Source organism: Phyllobates terribilis, unplaced genomic scaffold (assembly GCF_046119375.1).
Source record: "Phyllobates terribilis strain yellow unplaced genomic scaffold, ASM4611937v1 Scaffold_3__8_contigs__length_932513732, whole genome shotgun sequence".
Classification (NCBI taxonomy): Eukaryota; Metazoa; Chordata; class Amphibia; order Anura; family Dendrobatidae; genus Phyllobates; species Phyllobates terribilis.
This window is the reverse complement of record NW_027362763.1, coordinates 685,121,821-685,141,614: the sequence shown is the minus strand read 5'-3', so window position 1 is coordinate 685,141,614 and position 19,794 is coordinate 685,121,821. Positions and strand designations below refer to the sequence as shown.

The following is a 19,794-nucleotide window of genomic DNA, read 5'->3' as shown; positions in this document are numbered from 1 at the left end:
AGGGTGGGAAGGGCAGGCACAATGCTGCTGACAGTGGGGGAAGGGTGGGAAGGGCAGGCACAATGCTGCTGACAGTGGGGGAAGGGTGGGAAGGGCAGGCACAATGCTGCTGACAGTGGGGGAAGGGTGGGAAGGGCAGGCACAATGCTGCTGACAGTGGGGGAAGGGTGGGAAGGGCAGGCACAATGCTGCTGACAGTGGGGGAAGGGTGGGAAGGGCAGGTACAATGCTGCTGACAGTGGGGGAAGGGTGGGAAGGGCAGGCACAATGCTGCGGACAGTGTGGGGGGGGTGTGGAAAGGGCAGGCACAATGCTGCTGACAGTGGGGGAGGGTAGAAAGGGCAGGTACAATGCTGCTGACAGTGGGGGAGGGTGGGAAGAGCAGGCACAATGCTGCTGACAGTGGGAGGAGGGTGGGAAGGGCAGGTACAATGTTTCTGACAGTGGGGGAGGGTGGGAAGGGCAGGCACAATGCTGCTGACAGTGGGAAGACGGTGGGAAGGGCAGGCACAATGCTGCTGACAGTAGGAAGAGGGTGGGAAGGGCAGGCACAATGCTGCTGACAGTGGGGGAGGGTAGAAAGGGCAGGTACAATGCTGCTGACAGTGGGGGAGGGTGGGAAGAGCAGGCACAATGCTGCTGACAGTGGGAGGAGGGTGGGAAGAGCAGGCACAATGTTTCTGACAGTGGGGGAGGGTGGGAAGGGCAGGCACAATGCTGCTGACAGTGGGAAGACGGTGGGAAGGGCAGGCACAATGCTGCTGACAGTAGGAAGAGGGTGGGAAGGGCAGGCACAATGCTGCTGACAGTAGGATGAGGATGGGAAGGGCAGGCACAATGCTGCTGACAGTAGGAAGAGGGTGGGAAGGGCAGGCACAATGCTGCTGACAGTAGGATGAGGATGGGAAGGGCAGGCACAATGCTGCTGACAGTCGGGGGAGGGTGGGAAGGGCAGGCACAACGCTGCTGACAGTAGGATGAGGGTGGGAAGGGCAGGCACAATGCTGCTGACAGTAGGATGAGGGTGGGAAGGGCAGGCACAATGCTGCTGACAGTAGGAGGAGGGTGGGAAGGGCAGGCACAATGCTGCTGACAGTGAGAAGACGGTGGGAAGAGCAGGCACAATGCTGCTGACAATTGGAGGAGGATGGGAAGGGCAGGCACAATGCTGCTGACAGTGGGAGGAGGGTGGGAAGGGCAGGCACAATGCTGCTGACAGTAGGATGAGGGTGGGAAGGGCAGGCACAATGCTGCTGACAGTAGGATGAGGATGGGAAGGGCAGGCACAATGCTGCTGACAGTAGGATGAGGATGGGAAGGGCAGGCACAATGCTGCTGACAGTAGGATGAGGGTGGGAAGGGCAGGCACAATGCTGCTGACAGTAGGATGAGGATGGGAAGGGCAGGCACAATGCTGCTGACAGTGAGAAGACAGTGGGAAGAGCAGGCACAATGCTGCTGACAGTTGGAGGAGGATGGGAAGGGCAGGCACAATGCTGCTGACAGTGGGAGGAGGGTGGGAAGGGCAGGCACAATGCTGCTGACAGTAGGATGACGGTGGGAAGGGCAGGCACAATGCTGCTGACAGTGGGAGGAAGGTGGGAAGGGCAGGCACAATGCCGCTGACAGTGGGATGAGGGTGGGAAGGGCAGGTACAACGCCGCTGACAGTCGGGGGAGGGTGGGAAGGGCAGGCACAACGCCGATGACAGTAGGCGGAGGGTGGGAAGGAGGACACAATGCTACTAATAGAGAGGAAGGAGTGGGAAGAGATTGACTGTTGTGGGGGGGAGGGGTTAGGATGGTGATGCTGCTGCCGGTGGGGTTGCACTCTGATATTTGGCACTTCTGGGGTTGTACTTTGTATCGCACTGTGGGGCACAACCCCTGAATAGCAGCTTTGGCGTCTCATCACTTTCTGAGAATCAGATAAATGCAATGAGCAGAATTTTCTCCTCCTTTTTCTGATCCTAGAATGAAGCGTAAAGTCTGGTTGCGCCTGAGCTGTCCGTGGCTCGGTGCCAGCTTCTCGGCTGCAGGAATATTTCTCCGGGAGGTCGCACCATATCCCGCACTGAGCTAATCCTCTAACTTATTTTTCCGGATTTGGAGGCTATTTATAACCGGAGTGGCGCTGCTCACATCCATATTAATATTTCGCTTTGCTGGCACATTTCTGCTTTATTGCAGCATCAGCTCAGCTTTATCACAAAGCATTAACCTCGCTGGAGCGATGGATGACAGGTTTTGTTTCCTGCTGGCGGCTGCACTGATTATCAGGTGTACAGACCTCTACGACACACTGTGGGGTCACCTGCATAAAGTGATCAGCGGCGCCATCAGTCCACCAATCATCATGGCCGCAGTCTCAAGGCGGACAAATGCAAGGATGCGTGTGGTGGAAACCAAGTGACCACTTATCGCTCCAGCCGGGGCTATTGGGTGTACCAAGATGGCGGCTCTAACTTTGAAGCAGCTTTGCGCGATGATCTGATCTGTGCATTATTCAGACCAAGTGACTAATTATGCCTCACCTTGATTCCAGCTCCTGCTTCTTCTGTCCGGCCACCACCAGCACCGTCTTAATGGCTCTCATTCCAAAATCATAATGATCCTAAGAGGAAAAAAAAAAGTTATGTTTTCACGCTTTCGGTTTTTCCTCCTCTTCTTCCAAAAGTCATAGTGTCTAAATTGCATTTTGGGTTTACGGCGTTCATTATACTGTAAAAATGAGCTGGCAGTATGATTCTCCAGGTCAGGACGATTACAGCGATGCCAAACATGCATTGATTTTTTGTTGTTGTTTCTTTAAAGTGAGGATATAAAAAAAATTGGAAATTTCGTAAAAAAAAATAATAATAATAATAATAATGTACAGTATATATATATTTTTTTGCCTGTGTCACCATTTTTCAAGACCTGTAACATTTTCAATTTTCCAGTGAGGGGGCCGGGTGAGGGCTTATTTCTTCCGCCCTGAGCTGACATTTCTAGTAATACTATTTTGGGGTAGATGTTCTGATCGCCTCTTATTTCTTTGTGGTATTGCAGCAGCCGAAAAAAACCCACAATTTAAAGTTTGGGTTAATTAATTTTATATTTTGATAGATCGGAATTTTCCCGGACGTGGAGATACCAAATAGGTGTATTTTTTACATTTTTTATGTCTTTATTTTTAATAAAGGAAAAAAGGAGAGCGATTCCAACTTTTATAGTTTTTTTTTACATTTTTTCAAACAAACATTTTTTTTTATTTATTTTTTTACTTTTCACTGTATTTTTGTATTTTGTAGCCAGAGATTAATTGCGGCATTTAAGAGGTTAAGGCTGAGTGCACACGATGAGGTTTTAATGCGTTTCCGCGGCGGTTATTCCGCCACGGAAACTTATTAAAATCGCTTGGTAATAGGTCTGCCATGTATACCAATGATAATCCGCATGTGCTTTGCACAAGATGTGAAAATTTCCACTGCGGATTATCATTGCGCCACAAACCGCAGCACAACCAATTCAGGCGCTATTCAGCGGCGGAATCGCGCCCATTGACTTGCATTGAATCGCAGAAAACCTGCATGTATAATATTTATACATGCGGATTTGCTGCATTTCAATGTAATCAATAGGCGCAAAATCGCACCGGAATCGCGCCGTGGCTGGTACCCGGGTCGGGAGAGGAGGCTGCTACTTCTCTCATCCGACTGCTGCTCTGGCTGATAACAGCGAGAGCAACATGGATGGGAGAAGCAGCAGCAGCCTGCTTATCCCAACCCGCTTGCCAGTGGCAGTTAAAAAGAATAAAAAAGTAAAAATAAAAAAAAAACTTCATACTCACCTGTCCGGCGGCCCCCGGTGTCCTCCTGGGCGATGCTGTTCCGTCAGCTCGATGTACACTGTAGGGTGCGGGCTCGCGCCCCTCTGTGTACTTAAAGGACCTGTGGTGATGTCAGCAATCACCTGATGTTTGCGTGACCATCAGGTGATCAGTACTGGCAGCAATCAGTGTTATGTTCTGCAACTTAGAACTAAGGAATAAGAGGGAAAAGCTGTCCCTGCACTGAGACTCAGCTTAACCCTACGCTGGGGTGGGTGCCCTATTCCTTGTGAATAGCCCCACCGAAACTCCTGCACTGAACTCAAACGAAGACCTGAAGGAAGGGGAAAGGGGTCCCTAAAAGATCTAAGGACTGGGAGCAAAAACAGGAAACCTCCTAAAAGTTAGTTGCAGAAACGAAAATTAAGGGAACAAAATTGGTGGAACAATAAGTCCCAGGATAACAATTGTCCAAAGAACAAAGAACTTAACAAGGCAACTTAGCCAGAGCGCAAGCGTAGCGACACTGATGTCCAGCGGGGAATGGGAGACAGGTGCTGAGTAATAAAGAGTAAAGAGATCACGTGACCAAGATACCCAGCACCAGAGGAAAAGACTAGAAGCCAGCAAACCACAACATGATGGCCGATAGTAAAACAACATAGATTCTAACAATCAGCTGATGGTCACGTGACCATCAACTGATTGCAGAAGCCGGTAATCAGCTGATCGGTCTCATGACCGATCAGCTGATGCTTACCGTGGGAACATTCACAAGAAGGTTCCCACGGTCTCTAGCTCACCGATGCTCATCAGCTGATCTTCAGCTGATTAACCCCAGTGACCCCCTGCAGCAACAAGTATACTGAAAGGGGTGATTTTACACCCCTGTCAGTATACAGTGCTGTATTCTACAGCTATGACATCAGTGATGGTTGATGTCACAGTTGTAAAAATGATCAGGATCGTCGTGGGACAGTCATGATCGTGGATTGCGTCGTTGACGGCGGACAGGTGAGGGATATTGTTGTTTGTTATTTTACGTGTTTTTCAGTTGATCAATGGCTTCGCGGATGGGAGGTAATAAAAAAAAATTGTAGAACCGTGTTTGTTTTATTTCATTAAAATACTTTATTCTGGCCGTGTCTTTTATTGAAAATGCGCCGACCATTTCACTACGTGGTTAGTAATGGGGGCATCTTATTGACGCCCTCCATTACTAACCTGGGCTTCACGTCAGCCACCAATACAAGGCTGACGTGAACCCCAACCCCATTACACCACTCGCCACCGCTACAGGGCAGTGGGAAGAGCAGAGGCTAAGCGCCAGATTTGATGCATCTTATGGATGCGCCATTTCTGGGACTGCTGAGGGCTGATATTAATAGCCACGGAGGGGGCCACTATTCATGGCCCCTTCCATGGCTATTAATATCAGCCAGGAGCTGTCTAGTTTAGCCTTTGCTGGCTCGATTTTATAGGGGGACCCCACATCAATTTTTTTCTGGGGTCAGCCTGTAATCTAACCAGTAAAGGCTAAACAAACAGCTGTGGGCTGATATTAATAGCCAGGGAACATTGTTGACTAATGGCCCCTTCCACAGCTAATATCATCATCCCCCCAGCGGTCGGCTTTCCCTCTGCTAGTTATAAAAATGACGCGGGAGCCCACATCAATTTTTTTTTTTATTTTAGGCTTTGTGCCCATAATTTAGACGTAGCAGCACTTTGAATGCAAATTTTCGCTCGTCCAAAACGTTACATTCTATTGAATGAAGGTAAATCCACATATCTTCACTGAACCATGCGCATTTACCGCATTCAATACTTTCTACTGGTCAAATTTCTGTTGCAGAGACTAGCGACTCCACAAGAGAAATAGACATGCTGCGGTCCTGAAAGACACGCCGCGTGTCAGTGTCCACGGGTGATGCGCAGCCTCTGATGCACACGTAACGGACATGGGATTTCTAGAGATCTCATCCACTATGCTGTATCATCTGGACGCTGTGGGTTTAACGCTGTATAAACACTCAGCGTCAAACCTGCAGCGGCTCCTGATCGTGGCTACGTACCCAAACTCACCTGCAACATGTAAATTTCTGTAGTGGACACACCAGTCTCTGCTGCAGATTTTGACCGATTGAAGTGTCATTATATGCGGTGGATTCACATTTACCGACAATAAAAGTGTGGCATTAGAACACCACGTTGTGGACGCAACATAAATGCGTTGTGTCCAAAGCGCTGCTGAGTAATGATCGGGGGATGTAGTGGCTAACGAACCAGCTGGAGATGTTAATTACGGCCAGGGAAAATGTTTGCCTAGTGGAACCTTCCCAGGCTAAGAAAAAAATATCTCACAGCAGTCGCATAAATTACGTGAATAGAAATGAAGATTGGGTGAACACCCAGCTCTTTTGTTTGGTGATGTCAAGGTGTCAATCAGACCTTTTCATAACAAAACAAAGTAAAGAAACACACAGACAAATTGTAAACACTTTATTTGAAATACAACAGACCCATTCTTTAATCATTTAAATGAACCAATATACTCACCCCAGTTCTATGCTAAACCAAGGGCTTAAGAAATGTCCCAGCAACTTTATAGCTCCAAAAATCATTCACTGATGCTCAAAAACGCTTCAAAAAACGCTTAAAAAAACACATGTAAAAACCGCATGCGTTTTTTCTGGCAAGGAGAGACAAAAACGCTCAGGAAATTACTGCTTCAAATCTGCATCGTGGGCACATACCCTAACAGCAGGAGGGGTAAATACCAGAAAAATAATAGTGAGATTTTTATTTTAAATTCATCAGAGCAATAAAGAAAAAAAAATTTTACAAAAGTTTTTCACCCCCTCTAATACTGAGTGAGTGTTACCTGCTGAGACAGCTGCTTGCTCGCCAGCTGATACAGGTTCACCAGCTTCCCAGACAGAGACTTCGCAGCTTTAAATCCCTCGGAGAAGAGCATGATCTCCGCAATCAGCTGGCAGTCAGGGACCATCATCGCCACCGGTCTGAAGAGAGATTTCAGGTTGTCTGGGAGCTCAACTCGCCCCTTGTATCTGGAGACAGAAGGTGGCGTGAATACTTCTGTATGATACATATGACATGTCAGTCTATACATAAATAGGACACGCGCGTCACAATGTTTCATTGTTTTATACGACAACACGCAACTTTAAATTACACTGAATATTATATTATTTAAAGAATTTTTGGAAGAGTCTGAGGCAGAACACTAGACCACCAGGGATACTCGCACTAACTCTTACATTACCCTAGACCACCAGGGATACTGGCCCTAACTCTTACATTACCCTAGACCACCAGGGATACTGGCACTAACTCTTACATTACCCTAGACCACCAGGGATACTGGCACTAACTCTTACATTACCCTAGACCACCAGGGACACTGGCACTAAGCCTTACACTACCCTAGACCACCAGGGACACTGGCACTAACTTTTACGCTACCCTAGACAACCAGAGATACTGTCACTAACTCTTAGACTACACTAGACCACCATGGATATTGTCACTAACTCTTACACTACACTAGACCACCAGGGATATTGTCATTAACTCTTACACTACACTAGACCACCAGGGATATTGTCACTAACTCTTACACTACACTAGACCACCATGGATATTGTCACTAACTCTTACACTACACTAGACCACCAGGGATATTGTCACTAACTCTTACACTACACTAGACCACCAGGGATATTGTCACTAACTCTTACACTACACTAGACCACCAGGGATATTGTAACTAACTCTTACACTACACTAGACCACCATGGATATTGTCACTAAATCCTACATTACCATTTATTAACAAGGAATACTGGCATTAACTCTTACACTACCCTACACCACGAGGGATATTGGCACCAAGTCTTACACTATAATTCACAGAAGTAGATATCTTGGTGTGAAATCAAAAACAAAGATTCACCGAATCAACACCATATATACACAATGATAACATATCTTAGAAAAAGTCCAATACTAATAAAATATGGCATGGGGACTAGGCCCTATAAATTGTCCTATTGTCACCCTGCCTGACAGCGGAGGTTGGCACCCTACTAGTGGCGCAGGAAAAGGACTGGAAACATGAGGTGTAACTCCTGGGGAACACCAATTACTGGTCAATGCACTGGACCACGAAAGAGGTTGACAGTAACCCCATACACTATCATAGACCACCATAGATGTTGGCCATTACCTCTAGGCCGCTCATACTACTAGCATATTGTCATGTAGTCCTAGGACCATCCTATTGCATTCTGACTACCAGCAATGGTGGAATTAAATCTTTCAACATCCCATCCCACCAGGGAGATTACCAGCAACTCCTACACTGTCCATACTACAAGGATGTCTTTAATTAGAGCTTGGTCTGTCATGTTTGTTTAGGATCACCAAAGATGTTGGCCTATAGTTGTAGAATATATTTTTCTACCACAAGGTCCATTCGGTTTGGTTAGGACCACCAGGAATATTGACATTAGGCCCTCCACTATCCTAGACCAACAAGAATGTTTGCCGTTACATGTACACGCTGCCCAATACTCTGAAGATGGTTTTATCTAGTGCTAGGTCCATATTGTTTGGTTAGGACAACTAGGGATATTAGCATTAACCTTTTTACAATAATTGACCATGAGGGATGTTGGTGTTACTGCTACTCCGACCCACACCTGTGTCTCAGTATTAAGTCTCTTAGTTTGTTGGTGTATCATGTCCTGTTTGTGGTTTCCAGTACCTCGGCTACCTGTCTGAGGTCTCCAGGATGTCTCCTGTCTGCCTGCGGCTTCCAGTACCTCGGCTACTTGTCTGTGGTCTTCAGGAAGTCTCCTGTCTGCCTGTGGCTTCCAGTACCTCTGCTACCTGTCTGTGGTCTTCAGGAAGTCTCCTGTATGCCTGTGGCTTCCAGTACCTCTGCTACTTGTCTGTGGTCTTCAGGAAGTCTCCTGTGTGCCTGTGGCTTCCAGTACCTCTGCTACTTGTCTGTGGTCTTCAGGAAGTCTCCTGTGTGCCTGTGGCTTCCAGTACCTCTGCTACTTGTCTGTGGTATCCAGGAAGTCTCCTGTCTTCCTGCAGCTTCCAGTACCTCTGCTACCTGCGGTCTTCAGGACATCTCCTGTCAACCTGCAGCTTCCAGTACCTCTGCTCCCTGTCTTCAGTATCCAGGACATCTCCTGTCTGCGGTCTCCTGAATGTCTCCAATGTACCTGCGGCTTCCAGTACCTCTGCTACCTGTCTGTGGTCTCCAGGACATCTCCTGTCTGCCTACAGCGTCCAATTCCTCTACCTGTTCCTGGTCTTTCAGGACCTCTGCTAACTGTCTGCAGTCTCCCAAACGTCTTGAGTCTGCCTGAAGCTTCCAGTACCTCTGCCACCAGTCTGTGGTCTCCAGGAAATCTCCTGTCTGCCTGTGGCTTTCAGGAACCTCTGCTACCTATCTGCAGTCTCCTGAACGTCTCCAGTGTACCTCTGGCTTCCAGTACCTCTGCTACCTGTCTGTCGTCCCCAAGCCATCTCCTGTCTGCCTGCAGCTTCCAATTCCTCTACCTGTTCCTGGTCTTCCAGGACTTCTGCTTCTTGACTGCGATCTGCCGAACGTCTCGAGTCTGCCTGCGGCTTCCAGTACCTCTTCTACCAGCCTGCGGTCTCCAAGATGTCTCCTGTCTGCCTGGGGCTTCCAGTACCTCAGCTACCTGCAGTCTCCAGGGAATCTCCTGTCGGCCTGCAGCTTTTTGTAACTCTGCTACCTGTCTGCGGTCTCCCGGATGTCTCCAGTCTGCCTGCAGCTTCCAGTACCTCTGCGACCTGTTTCCCGCATGCCTCAACTGCTGTGTACCCACCGGGACCGTGGGCTTAGGGGATCCACATCACCTAGTAAGCCCAATGACATTTAGGACCACCAAGGGGGTTTGTATCATCCCCCACACTATCTCAGACCACCAGTGATGTTGACCTTCGCCCTTCTGCTGCCCTACTTGTATGGTTCAGGTTCAGAAAGAAAAGTTTTTGAGTGGGAGAAATGCGTTGACCTATTTTAATCTTTTAATAGACCAGGAGCAGTATATAGACAACCGGAGACAATGCTGGGAACTTCCCGAGAAGGAGAAGAAGCAGTTTCAGATACATCATCAGCTTCAGATGTATTATGTATATTTTGTACTACGCTCCATCTCGGGCAGATCTGATTCAAACACATGACTCGACCTGAAGAAGGTCATTAAAAAACCCAAAACGTCAGCGAAGCCTCACAACCCGAGGGCAGCGGTCCCACCACTCGTTAACGCAGACTTTCCGCCTATATGTATAATTTATTGCGGTGAAACATTTTATATTCTGTATGTCAAGAAGCAGAAAAAAGTCCTTTCTTTCCGTACCTGGGATTCATGGTAATGAAGACTCCGCAGGACATATTTAGACGGATCTCTCTGCCCTCGAACACAAACCTACATAAAACATGACAATCATTCCAGCAGAAGAGAACCCAGCTGGAAAGTATTAATAATTACCACCTTATGCATTTAGAGCCAGATATAAAAAATTCTATTAAAACCTAAGAGGTGTGAATACTTTTGCAAACCTTTTTTTAAAAAAAAAATATATATATATATATATATATATATATATATATATATATATATATATATATATATATATATATATATATATATATATATATATATTCCTTCAGTACATTTAAAATAAAGGAAAAATTGGTTTCTGCTCTATATTACAGACTACAAACTAACCTTGTGTAGTCTGACCCCACAGCCATGTGCTAGTCTCTTACATTTGTAGCTTATAAACGTGGGAGGGCAGAGCGACCTGCGTGATGAAACCACATAGGGTTTGCAATCTGTGATTGTGCGGACGCATAGCAGCCTTATAAACCGTTTGCAAGTTGCCTTTGGATGCACTGGACAATCAGAAAATAGTTTGCATAAGTATACATACCCTTTGAAAGTACACAGACAGCAATGCAAAATCTCCAACAGGGCCCCCAAATATCACAGATCTTTAAAGGGGTTGCCTCAGGGTCCTATCTTCAGGAGAGCACCCATCCCCTGCCTCCCAGAGTCCTGATTGCTAGGGGGCAATGTGCTCCCGATGATTGACACTTTGGGTTAGAGGCATGGCTACCCTGCTGGTCCAAACTGTGAGCTTTCCCACCTCCCTGACTGAGGAATATTCCTGCAATAGCTTGATGCCCAGAGCCTTCAGGCAGGTTCAGTGAGGACTGGGATATTTATTATATATATATATATATTATATATATATATATATATATATAGATATATATATATATATATATATATATATATATATATACAGTACAGACCAAAAGTTTGGACACACCTTCTCATTTAAAGATTTTTCTGTATTTTCATGACTATGAAAATTGTACATTCACACTGAAGGCATCAAAACTATGAATTAACACATGTGGAATTATATACTTAACAAAAAAGTGTGAAACAACTGAAAATATGTCTTATATTCTAGGTTCTTCAAAGTAGCCACCTTTTGCTTTGATGACTGCTTTGCACACTCTTGGCATTCTCTTCATGAGCTTCAAGAGGTAGTCACCGGAAATGGTCTTCCAACAATCTTGAATGAGTTCCCAGAGATGCTTAGCACTTGTTGGCCCTTTTGCCTTCACTCTGCGGTCCAGCTCACCCCAAACCATCTCGATTGGGTTCAGGTCTGGTGACTGTGAAGGCCAGATCATCTGGAGTAGCACCCCATCACTCTCCTTCTTGGTCAAATAGCCCTTACACAGCCTGGAGTTGTGTTTGGGGTCATAGTCCTGTTGTAAAATAAATGATTGTTCAACTAAAAGCAAACCGGATGGCATAGCATGCCGCTGCAAGGTGCTGTGGTAGCCATACTGGTTCAGTATGCCTTCAATTTTGAATAAATCCCCAACAGTGTCACTAGCAAAGCACCCCCACACCATCACACCTCCTCCTCCATGCTTCACGGTGGGAACCAGGCATGTAGAGTCCATCTGTTCACCTTTTCTGCGTCGCACAAAGACACGGTGGTTGGAACCAAAAACCAAAAATCTTAAATTTGGACTCATCAGATCAAAGCACAGATTTCCACTGGTCTAATGTCCATTCCTTGTGTTCCTTAGCCCAAACAAGTCTCTTCTGCTTGTTGCCTGTCCTTAGCAGTGGTTTCCTTGCAGCTATTTTACCATGAAGGCCTGCTGCACAAAGTCTCCTCTTAACAGTTGTTGAAGAGATATGCCTGCTGCTAGAACGCTGTGTGGCATTGACCTGGTCTCTAATCTGAGCTGCTGTTAACCAGCGATTTCTGAGGCTGGTGACTCGGATAAACTTATCCTCAGAAGCAGAGGTGACTCTTGGTCTTCCTTTCCTGGGGCGGTCCTCATGTGAGCCACTTTCTTTGTAGCGCTTGATGGTTTTTGCAACTGCACTTGGGGACACTTTCAAAGTTTTCCATATTTTTCGCACTGACTGACTTTCATTTCTTAAAGTAATGAGGGCCACTCGTTTTTCTTTACTTAGCTGCTTTTTTCTTGCCATAATACAAATTCTAGCAGTCTATTCAGTAGGACTATCAGCTGTGTATCCACCTGACTTCTGCACAACACAACTGCTGGTCCCAACCCCATTTATAAGGCAAGAAATCCCACTTATTGAACCTGACAGGGCAAACCTGTGAAGTGAAAACCATTTCCGGTGACTACCTCTTGAAGCTCATCAAGAGAATGCCAAGAGTGTGCAAAGCAGTCATCAAAGCAAAAGGTGGCTACTTTGAAGAACCTAGAATATAAGACATATTTTCAGTTGTTTCACACTTTTTTGTTAAGTATATAATTCCACATGTGTTAATTCATAGTTTTGATGTCTTCAGTGTGAATGTACAATTTTCATAGTCATGAAAATACAGAAAAATCTTTAAATGAGAAGGTGTCTCCAAACTTTTGGTCTGTACTATATATATATATATATATATATATATATATATATATATATATATATATATATATATATATATATATATATATATATGCCGACATTTTCAGTTTTCTCACTTGTTAGCTTTGCTGTACACACTGGGACACAATAAATAGAGTCATCTCATTATCATTAGAGGGCTGGTAAGTTAATGATGGCTGTATTGTACTGCTGGAAGACTAGATAAAGCAGGATAGTAAAACTATACACACAGATAAGACTGTACGCAGCTCCCCTGTCACTCCCTGGTCTTTGGTGGAGGGACCGTCCTCCATCACTAACTGCAAACAGTAATAAACCTGGGGACATTTTTGCAAATAAATAGTAAAATAGATACAAGAAAAATATGATCCAGACCTCAGGGTCTATGTAATAGTCCTTATATCATTGGGCACATACACTACCTGATGGCCTGGCTGTCCTTTGCTGTTTTGATGGCATGTATCTGCGAGGCGATCACTGACAGCACTTCTATATCTATACGGTTAAACTCATCAAAACAGCACCAGGCTCCAGACTGTGCCATTCCAGAGAAAAACTTCCCCACCATCTGAAATACAAGGGACGTGTTACTACTGCACCGCCACGAGCCCCAATATCCACAAACATACTGACAATCTGCAATACATGACATGCAGACCAAACAATGCCAGGGGGAGACCAGGAGCTTATCCTCACCTCTGACCACAACTCCACAGTTTACATATAGAATTCATACACTTCTCACATTGTATATCATTTGCATTACTTATCCTGTACTGACATAGCCCGAATTATACTCCAGAGCTGCACTCGCTATTCTGCTGGTGCAGTCACTGTGTACATACATTACATTACTGATCCTGTACTGATCCTGAGTTACATCCTGTATTATGCTCCAGAGCTGCACTCACTATTCTGCTGGTGCAGTCACTGTGCACATACATTACATTACTGATCCTGAGTTACATCCTGTATTATACTCCAGAGCTGCACTCACTATTCTGCTGGTGCAGTCACTGTGTACATACATTACATTACTGATCCTGAGTTACATCCTGTAGATCTTTTATTATAAAAATGAAAAACATAACAATAATAATAACAGAAACATAACAAAATTAATAACCAGAAAATAAACAATGTAATGAACTGGTCCAGCCGCTCCCTCTCTCCTCACACACATATTATACATATATACAGAATAATAACTACCTACACCATGACATCTGGTCCGGTTACCAAACAAATAATAACAATATAATAAACAATAACCGACAAATTATATACAAACTAATATATACATTCTTTTTTTTTTTTTTTTTTTTTTTAAATAAATAAAATAAAATAAATACTAACTATACAAATATATACAAGACAAAACAAACCCCCCCACACTCGAGCCCACCAGTCCCTCCCCGGCACTGACCTGAGAGCTGGTCCTGCGCCTCATGCCTCAGTCCAACGTCCATAGGCCAGATCAGGCAGTGCCAGTTTTTCACCCAAATAACCAGTGTCCCACAAGATGAACCCACCTCCCCCCTTTTCCCTCCACCCAACCTAACACCTACACCCAAACCCATATATACAATATATACAGAAACAAACAATACAATAACCACAACTGACAAAGCCCAAGTTCGGCGCCTGCAGCCCTACATCACTGTCTACTGATCAATAAAACAAAAATCTATGGTGTCAGCAGCAGCCCACCACCAGGAGAGGAGATGACCAGACTAGGGCACACTAAAAGAAAAGCCCCTCCAGAGGAGAGCGGCCCTCCGTGTACCCAGTCTCTCATACTCCAGAGAACGCACCTTCACCAGGTCACCGAGTATGGTCCTAAACACATCGTCCACTGGGAGGATTTTCCGCTGCGTCGATACTAAGCACCGTGCGTTCCACGTGTGATACCTAACCACTGCGCTAACTAGAAATAAGGTGCAGCGGTCCCGACCACCCAGGTCCCCGAATGCTCCATAGGCCCATTCCGCATAAGAGAGAAAGGCCAGCCGGGGCCAGCCAATGGAGGCGCCCACCCTGTTGTACACCTCTGTGTTAAAGGGACAACGAAGCAGGAAGTGGTCCATGCTTTCAAGCATGGTACCACAATGCTCCCGAGGACAGTTCCTGTCCTCAGAGCTCCTACACTTCAGATTGTCCCTCACACACAGTTTCCCATGGAAGCAGCGCCAAGCCAAGTCCCAAACCTTCGAGGGGATCCTGATAGAATTCAAAAGATGCAGACCCACCCCAAGATCCCGACTTGGGCAATCCCTGAGCGCCAGAGGCCTCTGAAAATGGGTCAACAGAACCCTTTTGTCAAGGAGCTTCCTTGCCAGAGTCCTGACCTCCCACATTCCCAGACCCCACCGGCGAATTACCTTCAGAACCACGGTAGCGTAAGCCGGGAGATGTCCATGCGGTGTGCGGAGATCCTTCACTTGCCCTCCTGTCTCCCATTCCTGGAAGAAAGGCTGAAACCATCCCTTACAGGAGAATACCCACGGAGGAGCCCTCTGTTTCCAGAGGTTTGCAATATTGATCTTAATGAAGGTATTCACAAGGAATACCACAGGGTTGACCATACCCAACCCTCCTAGTCTCCTCGTACGGTAAGTAACCTTCCTCTTGACTAGGTTCAGTCTATTCCCCCATAACAGTTGAAAGAACAAACTGTAGACCCGAGTCCAGAGAGGCTCTGGCAAGATGCACACACTGCCCAGATAGATCAGCAAAGGGAGCAGGTAAGTTTTGATCAGGTTTACCCTTTCCCTTAGGGTCAAAGACCAACCCTTCCATTGGTTCACCTTCTGAGTGGCGATCTCTAGCCTGCTGTCCCAATTTTGTTTGGGGTAATCCCCCTGGCCAAATTCGATGCCAAGAACTTTTGCAGAGACTTTGGGTTCTGGAAGGGTGTCCGGGAGATCAAAACCAGGATCTCCTCCTCCCAGCCAGAGACTCTCACACTTATCCCGGTTGATCTTAGATCCGGATGCCTCCGAGTAGCGATTTACCTCTGACATCAGCCATTCTGCCTCCCCATCAGAGGAAACAAAAACGGTGACGTCATCGGCATACGCCACCACTCTCAGAGTGGCTTCCGGTGCTGCCCGGTCCATCCCGATCCCAGCCAACGGTCCACGCTCCACCCTCCTAAGAAATGGGTCAATCGCAAACACGTACAGTGGCGGGCTCAAGGGACAACCCTGGCGAACACCACACCCAACCTCAAAAGAGCTGCCAATCCAACCGTTCACAAGCGGGAAACTCTCTGCCCCAGAGTACAAGGTCTTAAGCCAATCAACAAACCCCCCCGGCAGGCCATACCTCAGAAGGACAGACCAGAGGTACTCATGATTAACCCGATCAAACGCTTTTGCCTGGTCCAATGACAGCATGTACCCCTTCCAGTGGCCAGCCCTACCCTGCTCCACCGCCTCTCGGACACAGAGTACAGCACTAATTGTACTGCGGCCCGGAACAGAGCAATGCTGGGCCCCCGAAAGGAGCTGGGGTGCAAATTTCACCAGCCGATTAAACAGCACCTTTGCCAAAACCTTCCTGTCTGCATTGAGAAGCGCTATGGGACGCCAATTCTCAAAGCAAGATGGGTCCTTACCCTTTGACAAGATGATCAGGGCAGACCTCCTCATTGACTTTGGCAGAGTGCCCGAGGAAAGACACTCATTGAATACCTCAGTCAAGAGGGGAACCAAGGCGTCCTTAAAGGTCTTATAGAATTCAGATGTTAAGCCATCCGGACCGGGAGATTTCTTCAGGGCAAGCCCTTCAATCGCCAACTTAACTTCCTCTTCCCTGATCATCTCTGTCAAAACGCCAAGAGAGGGGTCTACCCCTGGTTCGGGGACGGCTTCAGCCAGAAAAGCCGACATCTCATCCCAATCCAGATCCCTCTTCCCCAAGAGGTGCGAGTAGAAGGATCTGACGACCTCCAGGATCCCTGATCTGGATCTTTTCAGGGACCCCGCAGTGTCAACCAGTCCTGTAACAACTTTACTATTCACTGACATCTTGCAGTTTCTATAAGGGTCGGGCGAGCGCTACTTCCCGTAATCCCTCTCAAAAACCAAAGATGCGTGTCTATCATACTGACACCTCATTAGCAAAGATTTCACTCTGGAGATCTCCTCGCGGCTACCTCCAGTTGAGACAAGATGCTCGAGTTTCCTCCTCAAGCCCTGATACAGGCGGTACCTGTCCAGGCTTCTGAGGCTCGAGAGCTGGCGGAAGAATCTCGCCACCCTTTTCTTAAACATCTCCCACCACTCTGACTTACTACTACAAAGATCCAGTAAGGGTACCTGGCTCTGAAGAAAATCCTCAAAGGACTGTCTTATCTCCGCTTCTTCCAAGAGAGACGAATTGAGCCTCCAAAAACCTCTTCCCATCCGGGGGGGTCTCTGTAACATTCAGGGAAAACAAAATCAAACAGTGATCGGAGAACTCCACCTGAACAACAGATACTGCTGAAGAGACAGCTTCCTCCTTTAAATAAAACCTGTCTATCCTGGACCTACAGTTACGTCTATGATAGGTGAACCCCTCGTGGCCTGCGGTGTCCCGGATGTGGACATCCACCAGGCGAGCCTCACTAGCTATACTATTAAGGGCGACGCTATCATAAGTCAGCTTGTCTCTTGAACCTCCTCTATCCCGGGGCCTCGTGACAGTGTTGAAGTCCCCTCCAAAGACGACCTGCCGACTCGTAAAAAGGTAGGGCTTGATCCTCATAAAGAGACACTTCCGGTCCCATTTAGATTGGGGACCATAGATGTTAATGAGCCGAAGCTCTTGTCCCTTCATGAGGACATCTAATATCAGGCACCTCCCCATTTCTAACTCAATAACCCGTCGGCATTCTACCGGTGCGGTAAAAAGGACCGCCACTCCGCTATACGGCTCGGCCGCAAGAGACCAATAGGAGGGCCCGAGTCTCCACTCCCTCTTAGCTATAAACACCTCTGCCATATTTGGCAGCCTGGTCTCTTGCAAAAAGAAAATGTCAGCTTCAACCCGGCTGAGAAAATCAAAGGCCGCAAATCTAGCCATGTTTGACTTAATGCTGGCGACATTAATGGACGCCAGCGTCAACGGAGTGGGTACCGCCATCACTGGTGATTGAGTTAGATGGCTTTCTTCTTCCCACTCCCCTTATCCTCTGCCTCATAGGAGGAATCCTTCCCCCTCTTTAATGACACAGAGGTGTCCATTCCCACATTTTTCCTTCTTTTTTCGTCCTCGTCTCCGGACTCTGGGCCAGTCCCTCCCCCCAAGGACCTTGCATCCCCAGGAGAAGGAGACTCGGCACCCCCTGTAAGCTCCGCTGAAGCCGGAACCTCACCCTCAGCCTCCTCCTCAGAGGAAGAGATGTTATCAAGGGCTTGGAACCGGTTAGAAAGACCAACTAGAGGGGAGTCGGTTTTACCTTCCTTAGGTACCTTGGTCAGAGCGGGAGAAGATGTTTTATCTCCCTTCTTTCTCTTCTTTTTGGTGCCGAGCTTACGCTTGTGCTCTAGTCACCGCTTATTATCCTCATCCATACTTTCATAATGGGAGGATTCTGAAGCAGAGGCAGTTTCCTCCCTGTGGATCCTCCTGACCTCCTCATCCAACTCATCATCCCTCGGGGCCTCAGCAGCAACACTGGCATCCAGGACAGGGGCTGCCCCGGTAGTCTGGGGCTCGCCCCGCTCCCTCTCCTGTCTGCGCTTGTCTAGACGCCTCAGCTGGGCAGGCGTCTTTTTATTGCTTTTCTTCCCTGGCCCCTCAGCTCCCCCACCCCTGCTAGTCCCCTCTCCAGCAGAATCGGCCTCACGGCTTACTCCCACCGGGGTCTCGACTGCATTAGCAAAGGAGCGAGGACAAAAGCTGAATGGGTGGCCTAACTCACCACACAGGTGGCACCTAATCTCCACACAAGAGGCGGCAAGATGGCCGACACCCCCACACAACGCGCATTTCTGCACGGTGCAGTTTGCACTGAAGTGTGTGGGGTCGCCGCACCTGTGACAGAGCTTCGGTTGCCCCTGGTAGAAGACCAGGATACGATCCCTACCCAGGAAGGCAGACGATGGAATGTGGGCAATCGTACCACCTGAACGCTTAAGTTTTACCATAAACGTCCAGGCCCCTGACTAGATACCAAACTCGTCGCGGTTTTTCTTTGGCATCTCCACCACCTCTCCATACCGACCAAGCCACGTCATGATGTCATAGCAAGAAAGCGACTCGTTACGAGTCATCACGGTCACTTTCTTGATCTGGTTTTGGCGAGACACTGCCTGAACGGCAAAGTCTCGCCAGCCGGGCTCATTTTTTGCCAACTCATAATTCGCCCAGAAGAGCTCAAGCCCCTCCGGCCGAACAAAGCTGACATCAAACTCAGGCGTGGAATAGGGATGTATCAAGGCGTAGATGTCAATCGCCTTGAAGCCCATCCTCAGCAGGAGCTCCACAACTTTAGACCTTGGCGGACATGCATCACTGCCCCTCCACCGAAGACGGACCACATTCCTACGCACACTGCCTGGCCCGGCTGTTGGGAGGGACCACACTGTATCTTCCCCTTTTTGCTCTCGGAAGGCCCTGAGGCCATGCCTCTCTATCCAGTAGGATAGATCAACCTCTCGACCCTCTACCATTAGTGATCTCTCCCCCTTCTGTAGAGCCTCCAGAAGGCGCCGTTGCAACATGCCGTCCCCAAAGCCCGGAGACGAGGAGGATGCCCTATTTGCCCCGGAGGTGACACTGGCATAACTCTGGACAGGTGTTGCCACCCCCGGGGGGGGCAACCGGACCAGTGACCACATCAGCCCCAACAGTATCACCATTACCCACCTCCATCTCACCCTCCACCAAACCAGCAACCACACCGCTAGACAATGAATTATCCTCATTCACCTCCACCACCACATTCATTCCTGCTGGACCAGTAACAATGGTGGAT

The 19,794-nt window shown here is 47.5% G+C and overlaps 1 protein-coding gene across 3 annotated transcripts in view; it reads right to left on the bottom strand.

Moving 5' to 3' along the window:
- Nucleotides 1-19,794, bottom strand: part of DNAH14 (dynein axonemal heavy chain 14) — a 281,677-nt gene that overhangs the window by 159,479 nt on the left and 102,404 nt on the right. For 2 of the 3 annotated variants that reach the window (XM_073671866.1, XM_073671867.1), the window contains exons 31-35: nucleotides 17,150-17,248; nucleotides 13,250-13,395; nucleotides 10,236-10,304; nucleotides 6,695-6,881; nucleotides 2,534-2,613 (exon numbers count right to left, since the gene is read on the bottom strand). In XM_073671866.1, coding sequence (XP_073527967.1) covers nucleotides 2,534-2,613; nucleotides 6,695-6,881; nucleotides 10,236-10,304; nucleotides 13,250-13,395; nucleotides 17,150-17,248 — 581 coding nt within the window. The remainder of the gene's footprint in view (nucleotides 1-2,533; nucleotides 2,614-6,694; nucleotides 6,882-10,235; nucleotides 10,305-13,249; nucleotides 13,396-17,149; nucleotides 17,249-19,794) is intronic. The other variant, XM_073671868.1, reaches the window with a different exon arrangement.